At 34.4% G+C, this 27083-nt stretch overlaps 1 protein-coding gene and 1 non-coding gene across 4 annotated transcripts in view; one reads left to right on the forward strand and one right to left on the reverse strand.

Moving 5' to 3' along the window:
* The window catches only part of LOC128680825 (cell adhesion molecule Dscam2-like), a 153568-nt gene that overhangs the window by 34156 nt on the left and 92329 nt on the right, over positions 1–27083 (reverse strand). For all 3 annotated transcript variants that reach the window (XM_053764262.2, XM_053764263.2, XM_053764261.2), the window contains exons 7-8: positions 16493–16529; positions 1551–1597 (exon numbers count right to left, since the gene is read on the reverse strand). In XM_053764262.2, the coding sequence (XP_053620237.1) occupies positions 1551–1597; positions 16493–16529 (84 nt within the window). The remainder of the gene's footprint in view (positions 1–1550; positions 1598–16492; positions 16530–27083) is intronic.
* On the forward strand, positions 26321–26393 carry TRNAH-GUG (transfer RNA histidin (anticodon GUG)). Its single transcript has one exon. It is a non-coding gene; the product is annotated as a tRNA-His (tRNA).

Raw genomic sequence — 27083 nt, forward strand, 5'->3', positions numbered from 1 at the left:
AAAGTATTTAAAACTTAAACACAGTATTTTGTAAGAAATATATATCTGTCTAGATCTGTATGACAAAAAAATATGTAAATTGAATCATCAAATACAATTGTTCAGACTAATAAGTTTGTGACTAACTGTATTGCGACATTATTCCAAAATAGTTATTTTTGTAAAATAATTGAATTTTGTCTTGAAAATAATTTCGAGTCCTTAATCAATTTGATTGTATTTTAGGTTAATTCGAAAATCTTGATAAAATCTAGATCTGGTAACTATCTGGGCCTGGAATAAATATTCTTTTTTTATTTATTTTTTTACCTCATGATACTAAGTAGTATCAGTTAATACACACGAAGATGTATTTTAACATTCTTCTTCTGTATCCCAAAGAAAATCGGAAAATACACGATTCGGTGTAACAGGGTGTCTTAAAACGGGCTCTCGCGAGCTAAAGACCCCTCCACACTGGCGGTGTCACCAGCAGATTATTTATAGCGGTTATTTATCTGTGGCCCGTGTGCAGTTTGCTTTATTTGCAAGTTTGGGTAATAGATTTAGATTTAATTGCGATGTGGTTTTAAAATAGAGGATTTAGTGTCACTATTGTGTTTAGAAAGGCTATTTATTACCTAGAATAGGACCACTATATATCCTCCAGTGGATGTCGTTTGAGGTGACTATAAGGGATGAAAAGCCTCAACAGATGATTGGCCAATAACAACTAACACCACAGATTTCCAAAAAGGGTTGAAGAATGTTGTGAATTCACAGCCAAATCTTCATAATTTTAAGGTTCAATTTTTATGTGGACTTTGGGCTTTGGAGCATTGCGGCCCCGCGAATTAAACACACAAGATGTAAATGTGACGACCTCGGTGGCGCAGTGGTAAAGTGCTTGCCTCTGAACCGAGAGGTCCCGGGTTCGAACCCCGGTCGGGTCATGATGGAAAATGATCTTTTTCTGATTGACCCGGGTCTTGGATGTTTATCTATATTTATATGTATTTGTTATAAAATATAGTATCGTTGAGTTAGTATCCCATAACACAAGTCTCGAACTTACTTTGGGGCTAGTTCAATCTGTGTGATTTGTCCTAATATATTTATTTATATTTATTTAATATATATTTATATTTAAATGAGACAATATAGACAATTCTCACTCACCGTTGCAGTAAATTGTATCAGTGGTTACTTGGTCTAATCAAATATAGAATTAGAACTAGGTAGAAAGGTCGTCTGCACCTAATTCTCGTTTAATGCAGCCAAACAGCAGCAGTTCTTGCACTATTGTGTTCCGGTTTAAATGGTGAGAGAAGCATCTAATGACAGGGTGTGCTGTAATTACACTACCTCTAACAAACACCCTCTCTAAAAGATCCTAGGCCACAGAAGAGGCAACACGCGTGTGACATCCCTAGTGTTGCAGGCGTTGATAGGCTGTGGTGACCGTTTGCCATCAGGTGGGCCGCCTGGTAGTTTAAAAATTAGTATTGCCACCTAGAATTTAGAGAAAATATGTAAATGATAACAAATACTAAAAAAAAACGGATGCTTACCTTTGATCTGCGGTGTATTGGGTCCCAGTGGATTTCGTAAAAGGTACCTGGAAAACATAATTTGCTATTCAATTTATTTCGTACACAAACATCTGTATTATTTACAAGGAAATCACAGAGTTCTTGTTGTGTAAACAAATTCTCTGTTTGGGGCAAGCTTCAGTCATGTTTGATATAATATAGTGAAGATTACTATCCAGTTTGGTGTACTAAGTTAGCGGACCCTGGGCTCCGATGCTTAGCGGCTGAGAAAGAAATCGGGAATACACTTATATGAGAAAGATGATGTAATAAATTACTTCTTAAGGCCGTAAGTACTCGCACACTAGCTTTGCTATTCTTTAACTACCAGCAACAAAATTTCTTCAAAAGTGGTCCAGCGCGGTTTAACCGTGAAAGCATAACAGACAGACTTTCGCATTTTTAATATTAGTATGAACTCTCTTATGTCTCAATCGAAATTCAAATTCAAATCATTTATTCAAAAATTAGACTTTCTTTTTCTCGTCAATTTTTATATTTATAGTTATTTCTCACAAGCTACAAACTACTGGCGTATCACGTTGTTAAGCAAAATAACGAAGGTGAAAAGTGTAATATTCGAACAAGAATATTTCCGACGGGAGCGGAACAAATGTCACTACTCATAACTTTCCACTTCATCGAGCATACCTTTTATATTTATATACATAACATATATTTGTATTCGTAGCCCAATACCCTTTGTTTCAGCTCAGTGAGTTGTCGAAACACTGTGCACGTCACCAGTGCGACTAGAACTCCGATTTAAGGGGTAGGTTAGCCACAAATTCGAATTCAAAATTGTTTATTCAAATTGGGATGATATGCATCACTTGGTACAAAAGTCTACTGATGACTCAAAGACGAATACAAAGATTATTTATTTGCAAAAACATGAGTTTAATTTTTTTTGACAATGTGGTGTTAAAAAATAAACTTAATCCTATGTTTATGTTTGTATAATATGTTTCATCGTCCACGCGTATGCAAATTTAAATGGAGAGCATGTTATCATCCCACAAAACAAAATCTAACTCAATAAAAGTAACTAAATCAACTAATTTTTTATCTGAGCATAAAAAAATTGGTTCAAATTATAATAACATTTATCAATCAGTAATGACTGCTTTTTGCTGGAGGTGCTTTTTCCCCAGGGCACAGGTGAAGAAGAAAGTTCACCTCAGCCTTTTCTCCATGGTCAATTAACAAATGTGATTCTTATAATTATATTACAACTAAGTGGACGAATATACTGTACATATACAGTATTTATACATACTGTATAAATAATGTAATATAAATATATATTACTAGATTTCGCTCGCGGCTTCCTTTTGGCGTTGTCCTTCGTTATGGGTATATAAATATCGAGGAGGTTAGTCCTCATTATGTTACATATTATAAAACAAAGTCCTCTGCCGCGTTTGTCTGTCAATTCGCGATAAACTCAGAAACCACAGTTACTAAGTTTCACTAATAGATAGTGAGTGGTTCCTGAGGAAAGTTTCGGTGTTAAATTTATTATGTTTTTACCCGAGTGAAGCCGGGATGGATTACTAGTCAATATAATAACTTATTTATTAGTTGCTAAGTACACGAATCCACCGTAACAGAAATGACCTTAATAACCCAAAAGAAAATAGGCAGACTGAGGTCAGCCTTATTATAACCTTATGAAAATCATAAAAACGAGAGGTCAATGTATATTTGTCATGTTGATCGTGTGAATGATTACAGTTTAAAGACCAGTTTATTTTGACCTATCTTACGTTGAGGAGGTCGGCGGGTCAAATTGATTTTGACGGTAAGCCATGGATCAACATTTGTTGGTTATGTTGGAATATTTCTTTTTATTCCAAATAATTGTTCTAAGCTTTTAATGTAAGAAACACAATGGTAAGTTATTTTATGAATTTGTTTCACATATTATTTTTATTAGTATTTTGTAAAGACTCGACATTCAGACTTCGTGAGATTAAGTTAGGTACAGTCGGAAGCACATCAAACTTCTCAAGGTATTGAGATCCGTGCAGGATAACTAGTTTTATATCAAAGACAAAGAAAATATTACATTTTAGGTCAGAACATTTTCTAAATTTGAGGATGTATTACAATATGTTATATTTGTTACTCAATCCTCCATCAAACAAATTCCTAAATTTACTGCAAACTGCATTGTACATTAATATTTACAGGTATCCCACACAGCTGAATTATTTAGTATTAATATAGGTAGCAATTTACATGTTAATTGCTATATAGAAGTATTTACTTTATTTTTTAGGGTAATCAGAATATACTAGTTCCTAATAAACTTTCTTTCATCTTGGTTGTTCCTAGTTACACCCTAAGCTGTAACTAGGAACAACCAAGATGAAAGAACCAACCAACTATGAAGCTATGAAGCGGTCCGCGTAAAACATAATCAGAAAAAAAAAAGACTACGCTGTGATTTTCGGGTCAACCGTCTGTCTGAGGTCAACTCCCTTTGGGAGTGACATTGTTACCTGTGAGCTGCCAAGGCAATGTGTCGCTTATTCACCTCGTGTGACATACACTGGATTGATAATATTGTAGTGCTAAAATCAAATACACGTAAGTATTTTTTACGGTTCAAACAAGCTTAGCTTTTGTGATACACAAATGTATATAAAAACAGTGGTGTTAGGATTCCGTTTTTTATTTTTTTAATTTAGAACCCAAAAAATCTTGTTCAAGACGAGCACGAAGCGAGTCAAATTCTCGGTATAATCCAGTACCGTAAAGCAAAACACATTTAGCTTTTCCAAACAACAACGTTGGCGAAAATCTTCCCTGCACCTCCATTTATTACAAAAAAGTATGATGCTACTATTTATGTTTATCCGCAAAATGATAAACAGGGCGAGCGAGATCTTGTGGGCGTAAGTTACTCATAAATAATAATCTTGAGAGACACATTATCAACTCCACTTTGAGGTAAACTAGGGTAAAAGTCACATTGGACTAGTATTGAGATATGAGTTGTTATATCGTCAATAGTAACATTGTTTGGCCGAATAGTCTGACGATAAATCACGACAGAGACAGTGCGAAGCGGTGAAGAAAAATAGGAAAGAGAAACCTATATGTTTCGACGCTCTTTGGTAAGGAAGAAAGCCAAATCGCGCTTGGAAGAGAATAAGAAACGAGCTATCAAAACGGTCTGAAGTTCTCTCTGTAGGATTGCTACTATAAAAATCACCGTGATATTAAAGAAATGTCTTTTTTTTTACTGATTTTAATACTTAACGAGGGAGAAGTAAGATTTGCAGGACAATCGGGTAGAATAAAATATGAAGCCAATAGGCTTAGTATTAGTACTTTTTGTCCAATATTATAACATTCTGTGACGTGTATGGTGATGGATGTAAGATGCTTGTCAGGAGTTGTTTGCGGTTTTGCGAGAATGACGAATGTGAGTCGACTTGGAATACACAATTACAATAATGTTTTTTTTTAAATGTTTCTTTTTAATGTGATATTGTTATAAGATTGTTTTTTTCTTCCTTTTATACATACTGTAATAGGATACACATGTACTGTTGTATTTAATATTTAAATAACAATAAACTAGTGCCTCTGTGATCTGTAGACCTCGTGAGCTTTGTAAATTGAAGAAACTTTTTACACCGTATTTTTTTTACATTGAACTCTTTAATAAAACCACACAATCTCTATCGTTTAGTTTGTCTTGAAATTTAGTCTCACAATAAAAGATTGTCAAAGTGTAGTTTGGTTAAGTGGTAATTTTGGTAAAGTAGACTTTAAGCACCTAAACGAAAGTTTCCTGTAGTTACAAAATTGCAAAAAAAAAAAATATATTTATAATAATATAAGCATATATTTTTTATTAATAACAAATAAGTAAAAAATGTGTAAACTTCGAACTTCGAAATGGCGGTCGTAAAAATAAAACTACTTAAATACCTATAGTGAACTAAAAAGAAGTCGCCTTCCAGCGGGATTCGAACTCTAGACGCTCAAGCCAATCAGTCATAATCTCTTTATAAAAGAACTGGAATATTCATCTTTTGACAACGCTGATGAAAATATCCGTTTATTATGTCTATGTGTATGCCATAATAGAAAATGAAATTCCTTTGTTATTTCGTTGTCACTACAAACACGAAATAGTGGTAAGAGCCATCAATTCCAAAGGCGCATAGGCCATTTGTACCAACTCTGCCATTTTCAAAAATTTCCAAAAAATTTCACGGGAATCGGTTGAGAAATGCGACCTCTAGAGGAGAACACACAGACATACGAAAGCACTTTTGGCCAAGCTGAAACGGAGATCTCGCTCGCTTCGCTCGCTCGGTCAATAATAAATAAAAAACAGTATATATGTCGTAGTAATGAAACTAGGAATATCACAACATTTTGGCAGAGATACAGGTTATATCATCATCGTGCAAGTATACTCGCATATTGACTAGCCCAATCGGAACTATTACACGCGGGAATCTAGTCTGAATAATTCATATTTCGCATCTCAGCTTACCTAGCAAAGTGACGTAAGGCATTTAAATTTTTCATCTGTGCTCTAAGCAGAGCGTTGTTTTCATAATTCAGGAGTTTCCAGTGCGGTCATGATATACAAGCCAGATCTTTATGTATTTATCTTTATGTTCGTTTCATAAATAAGGATGAATAAACAAACTTCTATTTCCTTTGGTCAGTTGGCTAAAAATAGGAAAAACATTTGGCCTAGAACTACTTATAAGTTATCGTCACTTATACGGATAAGATATTACGGACTTGTTTTAATACGACTTTTAAATCATTTTAACAAAAAATGTGTTCATATCGCAATGCATGTACCGTACAGTGAATTTTTAAATCAAACAACAATTGATCGCATTCAGTCCAAACTCTAATTATGTAGATGCACAGAGTATCCACTCTGTAACACAACAACCAGAGGAAACAGAGTTTTAATTAAAATTTGAGATATTCTCTTTCCGCCTACTGACGCGCTTGTCGTCCAGCCAAGTGGAAAGTAAATTGTGAAATTACAGGGTTACTTGAAAAATATTCTTTTTAGAGAGGGTTGGTAGCAATCGAACCTTACTTAAAAAGGTCTCGATGTTGGCTCTTCTTATTCGCTTTCGTTATAAACGACATTCGATATAAGTGACATTCGATTAAGTGACATTCGACATAAGTTCACTATAAATTAGAGGACAAATCATGCGCTTGCGTATGGAAGCGAATCTGAAATAAAATTACGTCAATGAGATATTTCCATTTTAAATTGAAACGTTTTCATTTTTATTTAATTCAAGTTGGTATTATCAAGTTATCTTTGTAAAAAAATAAAAATACTTTACTTTGGGCATGTTAGTATTTATTATTTAATTTCGGACTGACTTGCATCAGTGCCCGCGTCATTGGAGTTTGTATCAATATTATCTAATTTAATTTTGAACCTTTGCGTCAGTGCCCACATAATTGGACACTGTATCGTATCATTACTATAAATATACATAGAAAATCGTGAGTTTACCACCAATCATTTCAATTATGACGTTTGAGCTTTACATAAATTGGGAATGGCTTCGCAATAAAGCTTTTCCGAAACCGAAACGATTTTCCCGATTGAAAACAAGGATTTAAATTTTGCAATAAATGGTCGCGGAAACAAAATAGGTTTTCATTCCGACATCGCGTTACGTAATAAATTTGTGTAGTAAATTTGGCATGGAAAATGTAATTTAGCAAAAGAGTGTTGAGATTGGGTAGGTAACCATAGCTTCGATCTGCGAATTTATCCGAGAGAAAATGATTTTTTATCCATTAAGGTGATTCTCACAACCGACGCGGCGCCGACGACCGTGAGGAATTCTATATACTAGTAAACTGTTACGGAGCTATGTCCATCCATCGTAATATTTTATTCTTTTAATAGTAATTTATGGCACAGAGTAGACACGTCTTAAAATAACAACCTCAGACAAGCGTCATCAACAAGTTGACTAAATCGAAAACGGTGGATCCACCAAAATCCATTTAGTCAACTGTGACCACACTATATGACGGAAAACTGTAATACTTTCTACTAAAAAATATTGATATAGTGTGGCATATTTTTTGAAAATAAAATAAATTACGCTCGCTCAATTACAAACAACCAACTACGGACGAGACGGGACGGGGCTCTAGTATAATATTAAATATATATTTTTTTAAATACTACATGTACAAAATAGGTGCCGCAATGATTGGGCAAACGCTAGCTCTTCCCCTATTAAAACTTTTCTTGTTATAGAACCACAAATAAACCGACAACTTCTACGGTCTACTTTCACAATTTTTATGTATTTAATTATGTGGGGAGCTTACACTGTAGCTATATTTTTATCTTTGATTTATAGCGTTTCACTTTGTGTTTTTCACAATTTTTAAATAATAATTTGAATTTGAATGCTTTTTTGTTTGTCTCTTTGTATGTGCTTCCTTGTACAATTACAAGGAAGCACATACAAATAAAGGAATTTAAAAAAAAGTACATGTACAAGGGCGGACTTATACCAGAAAGGGATTTCTTCCAGTCAACCAAATATTTCAAAAGAAAGAATTTAAAAAATATATAAGGTAGCACAAGGTAAACATCTGTAGATATTTATTTTCTTCTTTGATGCTAGTCTGGAGTTAAAGAGAAACATATAATGTGCCAGCTGCGTCTCCTCCCGCGCATAATGTAAAAGATGGCCAAGGGAAAGGGCTATAACCAAGATATTTTTCTCATGTTTAGCAGTGGGCTAGGAAGATGTCACTATTTAATATCTATTTCGTCAGTAAAACTGCCGTATTATAATAAATTCTACAGTCAAACGAGGCCCTCAAATCGCAATCTTTGGCCCTGCAAAGGGATCTATCTGTATCTATCTAATGTTTCTTTGTATATCGATCTGTATTTTTTCCTTTGTACTTATTAATAGTGGTGAATAGAAGGCCAAATATACATTTATCCAATTTCTTATTATTCGTGAAGGCATACAAAAATTCATTGAATGATTTGTATACTAACCAAGCCCTTTCATTTTCTGAATAGTTCATTCGTATTACCACATTTTCAATGCTTTACATATAGTGGCAACTAACTCGTGAAGCAGTAATGACCCTCAAAGGTCAATAGTTAGTACTCTATTCAGAACAATTTAACCCAAAGATAGTAAAAATCCAACAAATAATAGCAATTGACCATGCTTTTTATTCATTAATCATAAACATAGTATAAAAGTCACCACTCCTTCCCACTGTCTGTCCCTATGTATGCTTGGATCTTTTAAACTACGCATGTATATGCAACAGATTTCGATGCGGATTTTAAAAATAAATTGTGTGATTCCTTAGGTAGGTTTATTAGTGTAATTTATTATGGTTTTACTGGAGCGAAGCCGGGATAGGCCGCTAGTTAATAAATAAATCTTTGTTAAATGTGTTTCGTAAAAATAATTGTAATTATTCTATCATTTTAGTATTAAGTGTAAATGAAGATTTTAAAATTTAGGGAATAGCAATCAGAAGTTTTAGTTTTAGCGGATCCTGGGCTTCGACGCTCAAAAGCGAAAGCAACCGAGAAAACGCTCAGATGAGGGATAGATCAATTACTAGTTTTTTTTACAGAACTTACAATTTTTATGTACTTAAGTACCACATTAATATTGTCCTTATTTTCTTAATTATAATTAAACTATGCATTCTGTAAATATTTTTAAAAAGGGGCCATGGTTTGATTCCCCAGTGGAAGTTTATAAGTGGAAATGTCACGAAATTCCGTAGCAATGCGTAACAGTGGCTACAGACGGACCGTAAAATTATAATGACCGAGGAAAATTAAGAATCAATAACTGCTTCAATTTAACAAGGTCACTTTGAATTGGGGGATATATTTCCGGAAATATTTTTTTAATAGACCTTCCGTATACCTACATGATTTATTAATCGTTGACTTATAAATCGAATAAATATCATATGTTTAGTTGTTAGAACAATCCATATCCTCTCGTGGATGTCGTATTAGGCGACTAAGGGACACAGGCACAAAGGGGGTTGACGTCAGGCAGGCAGCCGGTTGTAAAAGCATAACCATATTCAAAATTGTATGGTTGATAGTTGATTGTTTACGCGAACCCACGGGGCATCACAGCTCCAAATGTAACCGAATATGCAAGGATGAAAGAGAGAGGACATCAAGTATTCTCATAAAAAATAATTAATATCTACTATACATCTTAAAGTGAGTTTGTATGTTCCTCTCCAAGCTTTTATTCAAACGACATTCGTAAAATAGTGCAAGAAATGATATATATTTAATCTCTGAAAAAATACTGTTCCCATGGAAAATTGACGTGGGCAAATCCGAGGGTAAAAGCTAGTAATAAATAAGCTTTCGACAAATGAAAATAAAATTGTAAGCTTGTGTATTTATTTGAACAATAAGCTTAGTACATTGGCAAATTCTTTACATTATCCTATTTGGCTTACTCATTGAGATTCCAGCATAAAACCTTCACGCTCGCACGCCTGAATGTGGCACATTAATCTGAACTAAAAGGTGATTTACCTCGATGACATAGCAATACGCTGCTGATTTATGGAGAGGTTTTGTTTCACGCCGGTAATGTGATGTTCAGTCAGACAACCTGTTAAGGTTTACTGAGACAAATTTTTTAGCTATAATGAAGTTCTTAAAAACAATTTTGCTTTGTGAAAAAGAGACATGTATTTTATTTATATGGTATAGTTATTTAATATAACGCATGATCGTTTAAAAATATAATCAACGTCACGTAAATTTATTGAGCATTTTAAAAAAATAAATCAACTTTAATGACGACTCTCTTATTAAATTTTTGCCAAATATATGACGCGTTTTTTCATTCTTTATCTATATATAATTTTAAAGAGTTGGATTTGTGTATATGGGAAAGGTATTGGTACGTTTTACGCTATGCATTTGTTGATTAAATTAAATCGTTTTAAAAACATTATTACAAAGGAATAATGCCTTAACAAAGCAGCAATCCTCATTGATCAACATTGATTTATGTTTAAAATATCGCATTGAGATTGCTGATTGTTTTATTATCGTAAATATCGGGGTTAGAGAGTGTTCCGTTAGGGAGATAAAATGTGATGTAGTATTTTTCCTGTCATTTTTAGGATTATGACGGTAAAGCGTATATTACGTGCTGTATCTATATAAATATGGTTTTTACAATAGGGACTTTTTGTTTATTTAGGATAATAATGAAAGGAGAAGGCCAAAGAAAGGGACACGTGGAAAGAGAGAGGGAAGGCTTTTGCCCAGCAGTGGGGCATGTAATAGCTACTGAAAAAAAAAGGATAATAATCGATATGATTAAATGTAGGTACTTCCAATAGGTATAACACGGGTAATCCCACTATCTATCAAAAACCCCGCATCAAATCTGTTGCGTAGTTTAAAGATCTAAGTATACCTACATAGAGACAGACAGACTTCATTTTATACTATAGTGATAAAACTAGCAGTGTAATGATTAACATGTCCAAATGAATACATATATAATTTGCGAAATAATATTCACATTTTTATCTTATTAGTGTTACATTCACTCCCTGTATTTGTAATCTCATAAAATCTCATCTGATATTCTGATTGTAACAAAAATTGCTAGAAACAAAAGGAGTTTTAAAATATAAAATTCCCTGTGAAATGCAAAGCGCAAAGAGGCTTACGTACATACGGATTGACCGATAGTGCGCATACATATTTTATAGACAATCGTATGAAACAGAATGGGGAATGACGAGACAGGTAATGGATGTGTGATTAAGACAATAGAGTGCTGGGACTGCCATCAATTGGCGACTTCCCAACTAGTCAAATCAAGCTTTGTCTAATGTCAAAAATGATATATGGAGCTTGTACGACAGTAATGTGATATGCGCGTCACCATTTTTGGAGTCAAAAATCTCATAATTAATAAAACTGATCAATTTAAGTGAAATTTAATTGTATTTGGTTATTTCAATACCCTTATGTATTATGTAAACAAATTCAAATTTTACATATAATTCTACTAATTTTCTTGGAACCAGTTTTTTTTTTAAATTCGATTGAAAAAAATAATCTTATAATGCCTTTCTCGTTTTAGATCACTAGGACAGGGAATTAATATATCCATACTAATAAATGTGATAGCACGATATCACGCTTTCAAATCTTCAAATTTTCAAGATTTCTTTTTAATATTATATAGGGCACTATCGAGAATGCGACTGCGTAATAGCGAGTATGGGGCAGACAATTAATGTGATACCTATATAAAAAATATTTACTCAAGTAAATAATAGGACATAGTAGTTTGTTATCAAGCAAACGTCAAGTGTTATTCTCAGCTCAATATTTCACTTCGTTCGAACGAAATCTTGAAACAAAATCCCTTTTCAATAAGATACCTTAGCTGAATACACAGAAATTTGAAGCTAAACAAATCGGAATTAAGTTGAAATTGCAAAGTACGATTTCGAGGAAAGAGTTAAGGGTAATACTTATACCGTGGCTTATGACCATTATTTCAAACTGGTGTTGTTTTTCATGGATGTAATAAAGGAAAAATATACGCAATACAAATGAAAATATATGGACACGCATAAAACTTGTACCACAAAATGAAATATTTTTTTTTTACGGATAAGCCATTTATTTTATAAATACCACGCAGGTTAGATTAGGACAGGTAAGAATTACATGTAGTTAGCACGATTTCAATTGTATTGAAATAGGAATTTATATGCATTGTGGAAATTTTAGACTACTTCAGAATTTATTTATATAAGTAGGATATCCATACTGCGCCCCGGAGCTTCGTTCCCGTGGAAATTTTGGGATAAAAAGTACACTATATGTTATTCTTGGGTATATTCTACCCGTGTATTAAAGATACCTAGGAAAATCAAGAGCTAACTAAATAAAACAATTAAAAGAAAAAGTAAGAACGATGATCGTTTCGTATCAAGAAGTGAAAAAGTTGACAAGGTAAAAAAGGAATGGAAGCAACTCCAATGACAAGAGCCTAGCTGTTAAGTTCTGATGATGATATTTATGATTTTCTTAAGAAAAAGCTACTGTCCGCGGTTACTTAGTTCCATATAAAATCCGAAGATATTTGCAAATGAAAGTCGTGCCCGCAGCGCGCCGTCAATTTTCGAGTTCATTGAACTGAATAATGTTATTTATCAACTGAAATGACAGTATCGGGGACATATAGGTAAATTCACGACAGGTAGGGTTCATTTTCTATATATATACCTCGTATAGGATGGTATGGTGCCTGCACATATTCGTTAGAGTTGTTTTTTCTAAATCAGAACTTTTGGGTTTTGTTGTTGACTTAAGTTCGACAAAGGGTGGTGAAAGAACAAGATTTTTGCCCAATACTGGGACCGCTATTATCTCTCTTACTTTAAGCGAAATCAGGGATTTTTATTCAGCCATAAAGCTTGGGCTGACGCTACAGGGTCTGTCTTTTCCTTCGCCACTTCGCGTGGTCTTCGTTATCCATACTTTCAGACAAATTCATCAGAAAAATGTATGTTATAAGGAACCATATGGCAAAATTAGTGTGGAAAACTGACATAGACATTCTGTTTCGGTAAAAATATTATCTTTTTCATTTCATCTCAATTTGTATAAACAATTTTGAAAGCGAACTAAATTTGTAACAAATTGCAAAAAGTGAAGTTTCATTAAAAAGTAATCTGCGAATAAGTGTGAAGTGTCCGTCTAGCCGAGGGCTACCCGGCAGAATTAAAAAGTTGCAATAACAACGTCGACGACACTCAAATTTTATTACTTTTTAATTTATCCGCGTAAAGTCATTTTGAATCATCTGGATTTCAATTTATGATTTTAATTAACAAAGTTGCTTGGAAATATTTCAGCACCAAATAAAGAGGTTATAAGGAGATATCCTGGGCTATAGGTTATAGGGGTATATTTTACGCCAAAATCCACAAGGGGGTCCAAGAAGTCCCAGGGTTATGGTATGAGCAGGATATATTTTATCACGCCTTGTGCAATCTGACTCATGTAGGGAGTTTTCATTTCCGATGAAGGTAAACATCGTGAGGCAACCTGCACTCTGGTCGATAGTTTAATATCACTAGTGTATATGCGGCTACTTTCCGTTAGGTAGGTAGCTGTACAAGTAATGTCAGATGCCTTTAGGCGACTTGTATCAAATCTGACACCAGTGTCAATTACACTCGAAAAGAAAGAAACGTCGGCCTTATTATCTAATTTATGAATATTAAATAAAATTAAAATCAAAAAGAAGATTATTAAGATTTAAAAAAATGTATCAACGAAAAACCGTTTATAAACTCTTCCCGATTACAAAAAAACACAATCAAGAAGTCCACAAGTAGGTATACATAATTGGCTCATTTTTAAAACGGGCCGTTAAAAATTCAGAGCACTTACTAGGCTGAATTTTTCAGCACCTACTTAAGATCCCATGGAACACCTGTCGTAAATACGAGCGGATCCGACGGGATGTAGATCACTAGAAGAGATTGTATTTCTAATAATCTATGATCTTGGGTAAGGCGATTGCATGGATTTAGTAAGTATTTCGTGGAGTACTTTCTAATTCCATGGTACTTCATGGAGCATGGTACTTCACGGAGTACCTACGAATTCCACGGGCGATTGCTAGCACACTAGCGCCACCTGTCATTTTTATTAATCTTTTGTTTCTTAGCGAAAATTAATAGCAGATTAGTAGTCAAGGGCTGTCATTGCAGCCTGAGATATTTAGCCCTATAGTTCGAGGGTGCCATTGATGCTTACGCCCGAGCTAACTACTTTGCTTTACATCTCGGTTGTGAGGTAAGTAGAAAAAAACCGGCATTACAAGAATAAATAATTTTATTACCTAGTTAAAAATTATAAGTTTTCTCTTCCCGCCTTTTTTCATTAAAAAGAACCAAATAAAGAACTTTTTTTTTTTTTTTTCAAGAACGAAATTGAGCTACGCCGTTCGATATTTAAAATTGATGACTATTATACTTATACGAAGACATGACTGAAGAGCGAAGCAACCTCTTTGGTCATTGGGCTAAATGCATGATTTCTATTGCCAGTATGATGTGATGTGTGTTTTTTAAATGACTTACCGCCCTAGGGCTTTTCTAGCTACATTATTACCTTAGAGCGCTAATTGGTCACCTACAAGCCCCATGTGGGGATAATAAGGACCTACTTATCGAAAATGAGAGATGTAAAATAGAATTAATAGATTATGCCACACTAGATAAAGAATTTTAGTAGAAACTTACCAACTGATGTTGGTTTCCCTGATTTCTACCAATCATAAATATATAAAGCATGCCTCTTATTGAAATCTATGTAATAAAGAACTCAGAACTCAGATCACAGATCACAATATTTTCTGATACCATAATTACATAAACTAGTTGGTATAATTACAACGAAACTAAATATATTTCACAATTACAGCCAACTAAGAAAATTGAAATGAATGTTATCCACTCGCGAAAGTGATTAGGTAAAACCTTTGAGAAATCAGCTAATAAAAGTCGAGAATAGGTTATCCAGCACCTTTGTATCTGTGTGGACAGGTCAAGCAATCTGCTAAAGTGCTGCTAGGGTATCCACGGTTTTGGGTTTCGCTACAAATTCGTACTATTTGACTCTCGGTTTCGTTGTTGTTGTGCTAACACTTGCTGTTTTGACGATTTTTTTATTACTCTCATATTTCTCAGTGGCCAGTGTTGCATTCTGTATTCTGTATTATAGATATAATCTATTTTAGCTTATTTTCTACTAAAGTATTTATTTTCTTTCGCATTTTAAACGTCTGAAAACGCGCTGGTGTCATTTAAAAGTACCGAATAAGTGATTGCTTCTCAATTTTTGAACGTCTGTCTGTAGTTTGTTTTTTCCCCTTTTTTGTTTAAATGAGAATTTGAAGCAACAGACTACTATATCTATACATGCTTGGAAAAAATCACTTACAGCGATAAGACTGCCTTTTGCACATTTTCTTTGTTCATTTATTTAAGTTATAATTTATGACACGTTTCTGTATTTTAGTTTAATGTAATAAAGGATTTTATTCCATTAAATTCAATAAAGCGTGGGCACCCTACAACATTGTGAGAGTGAGTACCCGTGACAAATGTATGACGTGTCGGTACATAAGAAATGTGATGTGATGTGACAGTACGCCTTGAAATGTAACAAGTAGGAGAAGGATTACATTATGTGACACATGAACATTTATGTGAATTACGAAAAAAACAAACAAAACGGTTCTCGGCTATAACAATAAATAGTGGAGTATCAAATAACTGTGATGTTGTGTTTTGTAGTGACAATGACAATAGCGTATTTGGCATCAAGTCAAATCAAATATTCGCATGGGATTAGTAGGTACTAGATATTCATAAGAGAATCAGAGACTTATAGACAGACGGAATACAAAAAAATATATGGGGTTTGTACACAGATATAAGATCATTAAATTGTAATGTTCTTATATCTGTGTTATGCTTGTATGACAGTGGGTACAAGTGACGTCACAAATGTTGGAGTCAAAAAGGGTTTCGAATATAATAAGAACAAAAAAAAAACTAAATAAATTGAAAGAATGAAACTATAAATAAAAGTGATCAATTAAAGTGACATTTGATTATCATATTTCCTTCATTATGTGATTTTTTTTATACACAGGCCATTAAGTAAATTGTAGGTATTACACAAATCACCGTACGCGCATTGTTGTTGTATATAATCGTTACAGTTCATATAGTTCTCATATTTATGTGAATTATGTAATTCTTTGTGAGAATAAATATCTTTAAACCGAAATAAGAATACTTACGAGTTTTCTGTGTACGACTGCTCTTGAAGATTGTTATCTGAAATGATAAAAATATATTTAAATATATTTTGAAAATTTCTCAAATATTGTGTAACCGCAAGTGTAGATGGTTCCATGTACAGTCACCTGCATTTATATGTATGCAAAAGCATTCAATTTTAAAGTGATAATGAATAAGAATCGATGTCGGTATTATGCACATGACTGTACTAAATTCAAGCATGGAAAACGGCGCAAATCTGTCTTAAGGATCCTATAGGTACTTAGCGAATCAAATAACTTGAGAATGTTTTTATGCCAGTTCTATTTTATTATACGACATACATTGTCAGAAACAAATTCAAATTCATTCATTTGTTTTAAGCGAGTAATTTTCAAAAAAAGAACGTACACACGTGGCACACGTTAAACCTCAAAGCTTATGGGAAAATGTCGAACCACACACGACACCGTAAAACGGAATTCCCGGAAATCTTCATAAAGTACGGCTGACCATTAAAAAAAAAACCGAAAGCCTGTTCCGTTACACCCGGATTACGCTGGGATATTGAAATTTCCGGGAACACGGCCTGGACGGATTGGTTCGCAATTAAAACTGTTTTCGCACATTTTTGTAAGGGTTAGTGTACATTGACACGTAATTTGCCATGCCAAAAAGGATATCTAGTAGTTGAACCATGGGTATTGCAACGTTCCCATGGTACACGTTACAATCAGTTGCACATAACAGACTACGTGAAGGACAATTTATAGATTAATTCAGCCTAGTTAGTGTATTAGTGTATATATATATATTTGTTATTGATAATGAATTTGAGCAAATATTATGTAAACCAGTAAACCATAACTTTTTTATTGCCATTTAGATAAGTTTATAAAAATCAGCGGTTAGTAATTAAGTAGTTTCCTTGATTGATTTACATTGCAAAAGAATGGACAAAAAAGAAATATATTTTCTCCTTCAATTAATAATTCTGGCCTTCAACGTAATATACGTTTATTATTTAATTCGCTTTGTCCCGAGGCTTAGTTCTTATAGAAATTTAGAAACTTCTAACTTAGAGCGATATTTAACTCAAAATTTAATGTAATCTATTCCTGGTTGCATCAATTGATGTGTCAATTATGTCCTTCGAAATTCGTACATCACATTTTATGCTCGCTATCGAACTCGGATAAATGCCGACGCGATAGCATGAACATTGCTTAGTTTGAATGAGTGCTTTTATTTACCACGATGAAAAACCAGCAATGTAATACCGAATCTATCAAATTTGTCTTTACCTGTTTAAGAAACAAACAACATTACACACTTCCACATCCAAACTTTCACATTTACATACGTGCATACTTTCGGTACGTGTCCTTATATTTGGTAGGACGTTAATTGAAAATAGGCTTATTCGGTAATCAGGGTACATTGTTCATTTTAGAATAGAAAGGGTAGGTATTACCAGCACTCTTTATATACTCACAGAATTTACAACGATTCAATCTACACCTGTTTTTCATACGTTTTGTCACTATCGCACTTTATAAAATTGGCATTGACAGAACGAGACAAAACACACTTTAGCTATTGCTATATATATAGTTTATAATAGTGTATATATATAGTTTATAATAGTTATAGTTTATAATAGTGTTAGAAACAATAAATAAATATTGTATTAATAAATAAATAAATAATATATTACTAGTATGCTTAATTCGGACTGGTCGCATTGTGAAATTATATTTTAAAGTAGTTGTTATGACCGGTGATACATTTGCCGCTATTTTTGTGAGCGATCAGTCCTCTATGGTTGAAAATAAAAAGAGAATAAACGCTGTTGTAATGTAAGTACGGTTTATTATTTAATTTATCTCCTATTATAATGAATAATTGTTTATCATCACGCTTATTCATTACATAACACTCGTTATTAGAAAATTCAAGTAAATCTATATTTCACTTCTATAACGCGGGAATAGTTGACAATTTCAAATATGCCCAATGAACCTTTAAATTTATTTGCCATGTTCCCGGCTATCCTACAATAGTTAGCCTATTAAAAATAGAGTTTATACATTTTTCTGTCCTGTCTGGTACAAAGTGATATTTCGATTAAATAAAATTTCGATTCGATATGTTTATTCACTCCTTATCCGTCCGTAAAGAAGGCCAGTGCCCCAGTAGTGGGGACGTTTAAATGGCTGTTGTTGACGATAATTTATTTGAAAAGACGAAAGAAGAATAGACAAATCACACAGATTGAGCAGCCCCGAATAATGTATAGCTATACAGTCACGTCGAGCTCTTCTCTTATTAAATCTACGGTTATATATTTATTTTAAAGTGATGTTTAATCAATTAAATCGACTGAGGTGTACCTCCAGTATTATTATTTGAGTAACAATCTTGCTGCCTTAATTCCATCACTAATTTATTTTCTAAACAAATTGAGGCAGTTTAAAATATAGAGTTACAGCAAATCTCGAGTGTTTACCGCGTCATTACGCCTAAACAAATGGCTGTTCCATTGAGCAACGGGCTCACGTAACAACGCATAATGGGCCACTAACCTGTGATTTATATACAGAAATATATAAACTGACATTAAAGTTAAGAAGTTCTAGTATCTAATTTATAATTTCCATTTTAAAAGCTACTAATAAACTTGGCAACATTTGACGCGCAACATCACTCTATCTCCACCATTGACTCGAGTGAAATAGCACATAGTCGATCTCACTCATGCATATTGTAATGAAAAGGAAAGAACGATATATTGCGCGTCAAATGTTCCTTAATGTATCCGTGGCTTAATACACACATAGGAGAAAGTTTCTTCTATGTGTGTAATAAGCCACGTTCTTTCCTTTTCATTAAAATATGCATGAGTGAGATCGGAGTTTCTCCGAGAAACTCCGTTTGTTTGGTTTGCCCCTTCTACCAGGGCTAGGAAACCCGCCTAGCCCTGGTGGAAGGATCAAACCTAAGAAATGTTAGCGTGGTTTTGTCAAGGGTCATATGCAAATGGTCTGATAACTAAGGATATCGAAGTCTGTGGGAATCACAGGTGAAAATGTAGGAATACCGCCCCAGGGCTCCGATGCTTAATGGCGGTGGAAAAAATGCCTATATAAGACGACAGATGATGATAGATGATGCATTTGTAATATTAGTACTAACTTTTGCCTGCGGCTTCGCCCGCGTGAATTCCCCATGGGAACTGTTAGGTATTTTTCAGGATGAAGGGTACCCTATGTCCTCCGTACTTCAAACTACTTAAATGTATACAAAATTTCAAGAAGATGATCAAGTAGATAGTGAAGAGGTAACAAACAAACTTACTTTCACAATTATAATATTATTTAGGATAGATGCAGAACTTACAACAAATACTTGGCGTAATACGTCTATGACAAGCTGACATGAACATAAACATTGAATAGCTCGTCATTTCTCCTAACAATGGCGTTATTTTGCAGGTAATTCTGGGATAACATTACTGGTAACGTGATAACATACAACGTAATAGCCCACTAACTGAGATTTACAAACAGACATACGTGTTATAAATTAGCCAGTCCAATCTACGAGTGTGGCTGGCGTAGCCTAGTTAATCATGGGTTTTAATTGGGAATTAATAGTGTTTTAATTATGGATTTTAATTCGGAATTAATAATGAAAGTAGCATTAGGTTTAAATATTTTAATTATTTCCAAAATGCACCAAATTAAAATTGTTTTGTGATTATGACGACTTAAATCAAAATCCATATCCTAACTAATATTATAAACGTGAAACTAAATATCTGTATTACCCCTGCACACTTTATATGCTTAACCAATCTATTTGAATTTTACATACGTACACGTAATTTTGACATAGGATATAATCTCAAAAAAATTACTGTTCTCGTTAGATAATCGGGTGAAGCCGCGAGCAAAAGCTAGTAGCATATATTATGTCTCAGTAGTAAGAATTAAAATATAATTTATCATGAGAATATTGTATATTCCATTCAAAAAACTTAAAAAGAAAAACACTTGTTCCAAATACAAAATTAAACGTAAAAATTGTACAGCAAAATTGACCTTTTTGTTCCAATCCGATTCTGACAAGGGTACATTTAAAATTATAGGAATAGGGGCTTCGGTTTGACCGAAAAATGGTTTTGACACACTCTGGGTGTGGGTTGACACGTGAAAGAAATATGGAGTTCGCAAACTTGGAATATATTCGTTTATTTGTACAAGCATAATAAATACATCATCTACATTGGGTTTATACTCCATAGTATAAATGTTTATAATATGTATTTTGTTAACATATATTTGATAGTTTGAGTGGCTGTGGAACACATGAAGAATTATTATAACAAGTATAAAATAAGTATGGACTAACTTCATGTTACGTTTAATTGTTATTCTTTTTCTTCTTATCAAGTGTGTTATTGCTAATACTGGTGTGAGATTTTATTAAGAGGCATCTGACACGACTTTTACAACTACTTACTAGTCTTGTGGCAAGTCGACTGTAGTGTACAGGTTTCCTTAATGTGAAATTGATAAATGTTGTGGTCTTTGAAAACGATATATGGTATATAAAGATGTGGCATGTGTAGGATTCGTACCTTGGAACTTTCGATCAGAGGCGGACAGTCTTACCCACTTGACCACCACCGCATGGCGGACATATCTCTAAAACGCTCTCTTCCAGGAATTGTGGGATGATTTTTAAATTGGTTACCAGCCTTTTCAGTCTACGATATCATCAAAGTGTAAAGAGCCCAAACAAACTCCAGCCTACGTCGATGGTGGTTATCTCACAAAAGAGCCTTATCGCCCGTTATCTAAACAGCGGGGTTTGAAACAAAAGGGACTCCAATTGAGTCTCTATGAAGAAAAACAGGGGCTCTTACGTTTGCTGGACCCTTGTGGAGTAACGAGTCTGGTACACTGGAAGACAAAATTGACTGAGCAAAATGAAAAAAAAATAAATATTTTGTATTATTCAATTTAATTTTTATTCTAGAAATTTAACTTTATTGTTGTATTAATCTAACTTACTAAGAAGTGTTATTATCGAATTTCCTTTATCATAGCCTCTTTATTATAAATGTCCCCACTGCTGGGGCACAGGCCTTCCTTAGGGATGGATAAGGAGTTAGGGCCGTAACTCCGCGGGCCCGTTGCGGAACGGCGGTATAATTTGCAATTACATCCGGGACCAACGGCTTAGCTTGCCTTCTGTCCGAAGCGCGGTGGAGCTCAAGATAATACATTGTCACCCATTAGTCATGACTTGACGGAAAACTTATTTTCTTCTTTCAAATAACATTTATCTTCTTTTGAAAAATGCATTCAAAATAATCTCTGAGCTATCCAAGAAAATATTAGTTTCAGTATATATGAGTAAACCATATTCTTGGTTAAATGCAATTTACTTTCAATTTTTGTCTTATTTTAAGAAGTCCTTTTTTCTGTGCACCCATCCAACGAACGACTATTGTAAAAGTGACTTACCTGCCACTATCACAGGCCGAGCGCGCCAACCACAATGCCAGTAAGCCAATTCAAATTAATTCAGTATGTTCAATTTTTGTAGTCACACCGAATAATTTTTATTATTGTTTTATTTTTGCTTATTATTAGTTTAGGCGACTGAAATAAAATTTTACAACATTGTAAGCACACACATTCGATAATAAACAAATTAATTCTTTAATTTATTTGCCCGTTACTTTGCCGGGCAGTGTACGTCGTTGTCAAGGTACGCTTGTAAAGTGACAATTTGTGCCAAGTGCGAGTGTGGACATGAACCGAAACATCGGAGCCATAAGCGGGATTGCTTCCCGAAAGTACGAATTGGATATTTTTTTGATGGCCTTCGACTTTGCCCACTGTTTAGAAAAAAGGGCATTTTTTGCTTCTTGTTTTTTTTTTTACAAGTTTTTATTTATCTGCAATGTATGTAAGTATTTATGCTCCGGTTGAATATTGCAACTCCATTTTGAAGCAGATATCTTCAACCGATTCACCTGAAATTTTGTATAGCTCGGATGACACTGCGTTATTACGATAAGTATGACCTGATGGTGCACCTGGGAACGGCCCCCAAATAGGGAACTCCTCAACGTTTCACTGCATGAAAATATTTTTCTTTTCACGCATAAATATTTTAACAGATGCTTAATCTCAATGATTGAGCATCAGTTAAAATATATATTTTATTTTTCGCTAAAAAATAAAATAAATTTATAAAAATTTTATAGTGGCGCTAGTGTGCAACTACAAAGCGCCTTAAAAAGGTTCGTGCTAATTCGTTTCGTTCGTATAATTTTAAAGTTTTCGAAGCACTCGCTCATTTAGGGGCCCAACACGGTTAGCAAATATCGCTAATTGCAGAATATTTGCTTCCAGTATCAGTCGTCTTGGCAATATTTGTACGATTCCGCCTACATGTGTGTTGTACAACTTGATGTATGAATAGAAATCAGTTTAATTAACGAACAGCGTCTTATTAGTTACATCATTCAGTCCAGTGGTTTAGTCTGACAAACGAACAGACAGAAAGACAGAGAGATGATGCAGGTAATATTATAGCCGGGGGGAGGGACAGGTATACAGAATTAGGATGTGTATACTTGATGGATTAAATGAAGTTACGATTTTTATTAAAATGTTTTCATGAATTTTAAGTGTGCGGGGGGTATAGATGTTGGAGCTCGATAACGCATTAGTTAGCGCGTTCAGTCTGCGTAGTGGCGGTTGACTCACTTTCACAATGGTTGGTCATTGGATGGGTGACTAAAAATGTATTATGTAAATCTCCTCAGTATTTCAGAAGGCATGTTTGCAAGCCTTTGGTCTATAAAATGTATTTGCAGTCTTTACAACTCACTCTTCGGCTTTTAGCACAAGATTTTATTTTATTTGCCCTCATAGTATGATAGTATATATAAACCTGATTGTGGGTCAGGATCGGCTACCAACGAGGGTACTCCTCAACGGTTTACTGCACGCACATGATTTTTTTTCATGCGCCGAATGACAAAAGATCTCTTTGACGACAATAAAAGCTTGTGTCAAAAATTACTTTTAAACGAACGTTCGAGGTATGAAACTCACAATATTGAGTCTTGGTTTGATCAAATTCTTTAGTCAGCAAATAAATAAAACTCTTATGAAGTGGTCGTTGAACGAAATTATATTGTTTTTTTTTTTAAACAACAATAATTCACTTTTCACGTCGGCAGGAATAATCTTAGCTGTCATTGTGAAAAATATTTGAATCAAGAATACAAAAATGAGTTTCTGTTTTATAGGTAGCCAGTAAAACATTAAGACATGGATTAATGTTGCTTAACGGTTGAAGCACAGACTTATATAGTTTAAAGAGACGAACAAGTGGGGAAGCAGCATGCCCTTTGGCTAATAAATTCGCCATTTTCGCTTCCGTCTTGTTATTACTACGCAATGCTTCACGTAATCATAGCAAGTTATGGAGAAACGGCAAGTATTTCGTTATTTATGGAGCGACAGAACAAACAGGTGGAAATGGACAGGAAATTGAAAACGCTAGCCAGCGAACTGACAGAGAACTGACTCCTGGTATTACACCAATTTTTAATGTTAATAGCTTGCGTGCTCACTGTTTTACTTTACGCTAGTCGCATATTACTTATTCCCGAGGAGGGTTGATGTCAAGCAGGGAGCCGGTTGTAAAATTACAGCCGAAACTTCAACATTTTAAGGTTACGCGGATTCGCGACGTTACAACCCCGAACGCAATTGGAACATGTGGAGATGAAAGAGAGTCACATCTTTCTTATACACGCGTGTGAGTTTACCGATCCATATGGTTGTCGTTCAGCAGGCAGGTTGTCAAAAAATAGCCAAATCTTCACATTTGTTGCCGTAAACCTTGAACTTTGGCCCGTCACAGTTCTGAATGTAAATGGGAATGAGCGGGAGAGACTTACTAGCGCTTAATCGACGGATAAAAAACATAAAAATAACATAGCTTAAACGTCTGCAACACTGATCAGTTCCCTGGTACTTACCAACTATCTCGTATCACGAAACAGAACTTCGGACAATGACGCTTTCTTTAACAAGTTTCAAACTGCAGTCTGGAAAATTGCAGTTCTAAATTGTGTTTTTGGTCGGAGAATCCAAGCTTGGTTATTGTCTTCGACATCGGTTAGTTTTGCACTTTATTTAAAAATAAACGTTCTGCTAAATTGACTTCGTTTGCGTGGAATAATATTCACTAGCAGTATAAGAGTAGTGGTTCTGGATATCCTCTCGTGAATGTCGTGTGAGGCGACTAAGGGACTCATGAATTAATATAATATTAACAGCTAATATTAGTCAACATATTACTAATGGGTGGACTACGAAATAAGGGCAGACGGCTTGTCTTGTCGTGGGCCGGGTCGTAAGGTTCCCTCTATTATGGTTGAGCTACGCGATGGCTGTCCCATGCGACAACTCGTGAATGGGTGCTGCCAGAAGGAACTGGTCATCTCGTTTCTCATATATTTTCATGTAAGTTAATTGTGTTTCATATATATGGCATGATAGGGACCAACACTGTTCAAATGAGTTTATTTCGGCATTTCTTCTCAGCAGTGGTCGTTCCGAAATGCCAGTAGTTTGTAGCTTGTGAGAAATAACTATAACTATAAATATAAAAATTGACGAGAAAAAGTGCCTGTGAAGGTCTAATTTCTGAATAAATGATTTGAATTTGAATTTTGGAAAGGCCTGCGCACCAGCTGTGGCGACGTTCAAATGGATGTTGATGATGATGATAAAAGATTTTAAAATGTTTTATTTTATTCGAATACTAGCTGATGCCCGCGACTTTGTACGCGTTCAGTTCAGTTCCGTCTAGTAGTTCCGGAGATGTATATCTAAACAGATAAACAGACAGATTTTTTTTCAAATTCTTACTCTATTACTATGACACTATCGCTTAATTTTATTTTTGTGTAAATTAAATATATTCGATGTACATAATTTTTGTCTATTGTATTATTATATGTATTGATTATCACATTTTTTCAATCAATCAATCAAGATATTCTTCAACAGAAGATATAGAGAAATTAAATAGACTTTTTGTTAAGTCAAGGAAAATTTCTGACACAACTTCATATGCCTCGGCCGACTACTTGCGAAAAGGAGCTTCGAAATTTCCACAGGGAAATAAACGAGTTTCAACTATTGAATTGACTCCATGTATAAAACAAATAATAAAACATAAAACGTATTTTTCTTGATAAAATTTTTGTTTTGTTTGAATTGTATCGCCAGATTTCGTAATGAAAATGCCGAGGGCTATTGTTATTTTATAACCCATGATTACATAAAGAGGGAGTTTTGATTTGTCTACGTATCTGTATGTCTGTCCGTGGCATCGTAGCAGCCAAACAACTAAACCGATTTGGAACTAGTTTTTTTTCATCCTAACTAATATTATAAATGCGAAAGTAAATTTGTTACCTTTAGACGCTCTGTCTATTCAACCAATCTTCTTGAAATTTTGCATAAACGTAGTTGTATTATGTAATAGTTCCCGTGGGAATTTTACGCAGGCGGAGCCGCGGTCAAAAACTAGTCTGAAATATAATTTATTTTAATCGAGAGTGTTCTTCACATTCATGTATGGAAAATGTGATGAGATGATGCTAACTTCGGAGGTAACTTCGGAGCCGAGAGATTCTTAAATTTTTAATTTCCTTAGTTTTTACTTGGAATTCGATTTGAGTCCAGCAAGTACACTGTGATCAATTTTATCACATTACGCTCTACAACATAAAAAGGTTTGACGACCTCGATGGCGCAGTGGTAAAGTGCTTGCCTGTGAACCGAGAGGTCCCGGGTTCGATCCCCGGTCGGGTCATGATGGAAAATGATTGGCGGGTCTTGGATGTTTATCTGTATATGTATTTGTAATAAAAATTTAGTATCGTTGAGTTAGTATCCCATAACACAAGTCTCGAACTTACTTTGGGGCTAACTCAATCTGTGTGATTCGTCCTAATATATATATATAAAAATGCAATTCTTCTCCTGAATTGATAATTTTACATGGTTTACTTCTTCATGAAAAATTGATAACCATTCAAGCTACCAGCGGACCATTCACGCTTTTTATTGTGGATGGAACCGCTGCCAACATCTTATTACGTATGTGAAAAAAATTGCAAATTGTAATGCGAATGTCATTATTACAGTGAAACGTGATGTAATAAGTACGTGATCTAGTGGTGGTGGTGGTGTAATGGTATGTGAAAAAAATTGCAAATTGTAATGCGAATGTCATTATTACATTGGGTCGTTTTCCCCCGCGAGTGTGTGTCGGTTTTCCAAAACTTTTCCGTTCATCATGTCTCATACATAAATAACACCGAAAACTGTCAAATATTTTAGATCCGGATCAACTCCACCCACGAATGCCGCGGTTTCTTCCTCATTCGCTATGGTTCTGTTTCACCTCATTCAATTTCAGTACAATTTTTTTATTGCACGATGATTTGATTACGAATAAATTAGTAAAATAGTTCATATCGGATCGGAAAAATATAGGAAA

This window comes from Plodia interpunctella, chromosome 25 (genome assembly GCF_027563975.2).
Source record: "Plodia interpunctella isolate USDA-ARS_2022_Savannah chromosome 25, ilPloInte3.2, whole genome shotgun sequence".
Taxonomy (NCBI): Eukaryota; Metazoa; Arthropoda; class Insecta; order Lepidoptera; family Pyralidae; genus Plodia; species Plodia interpunctella.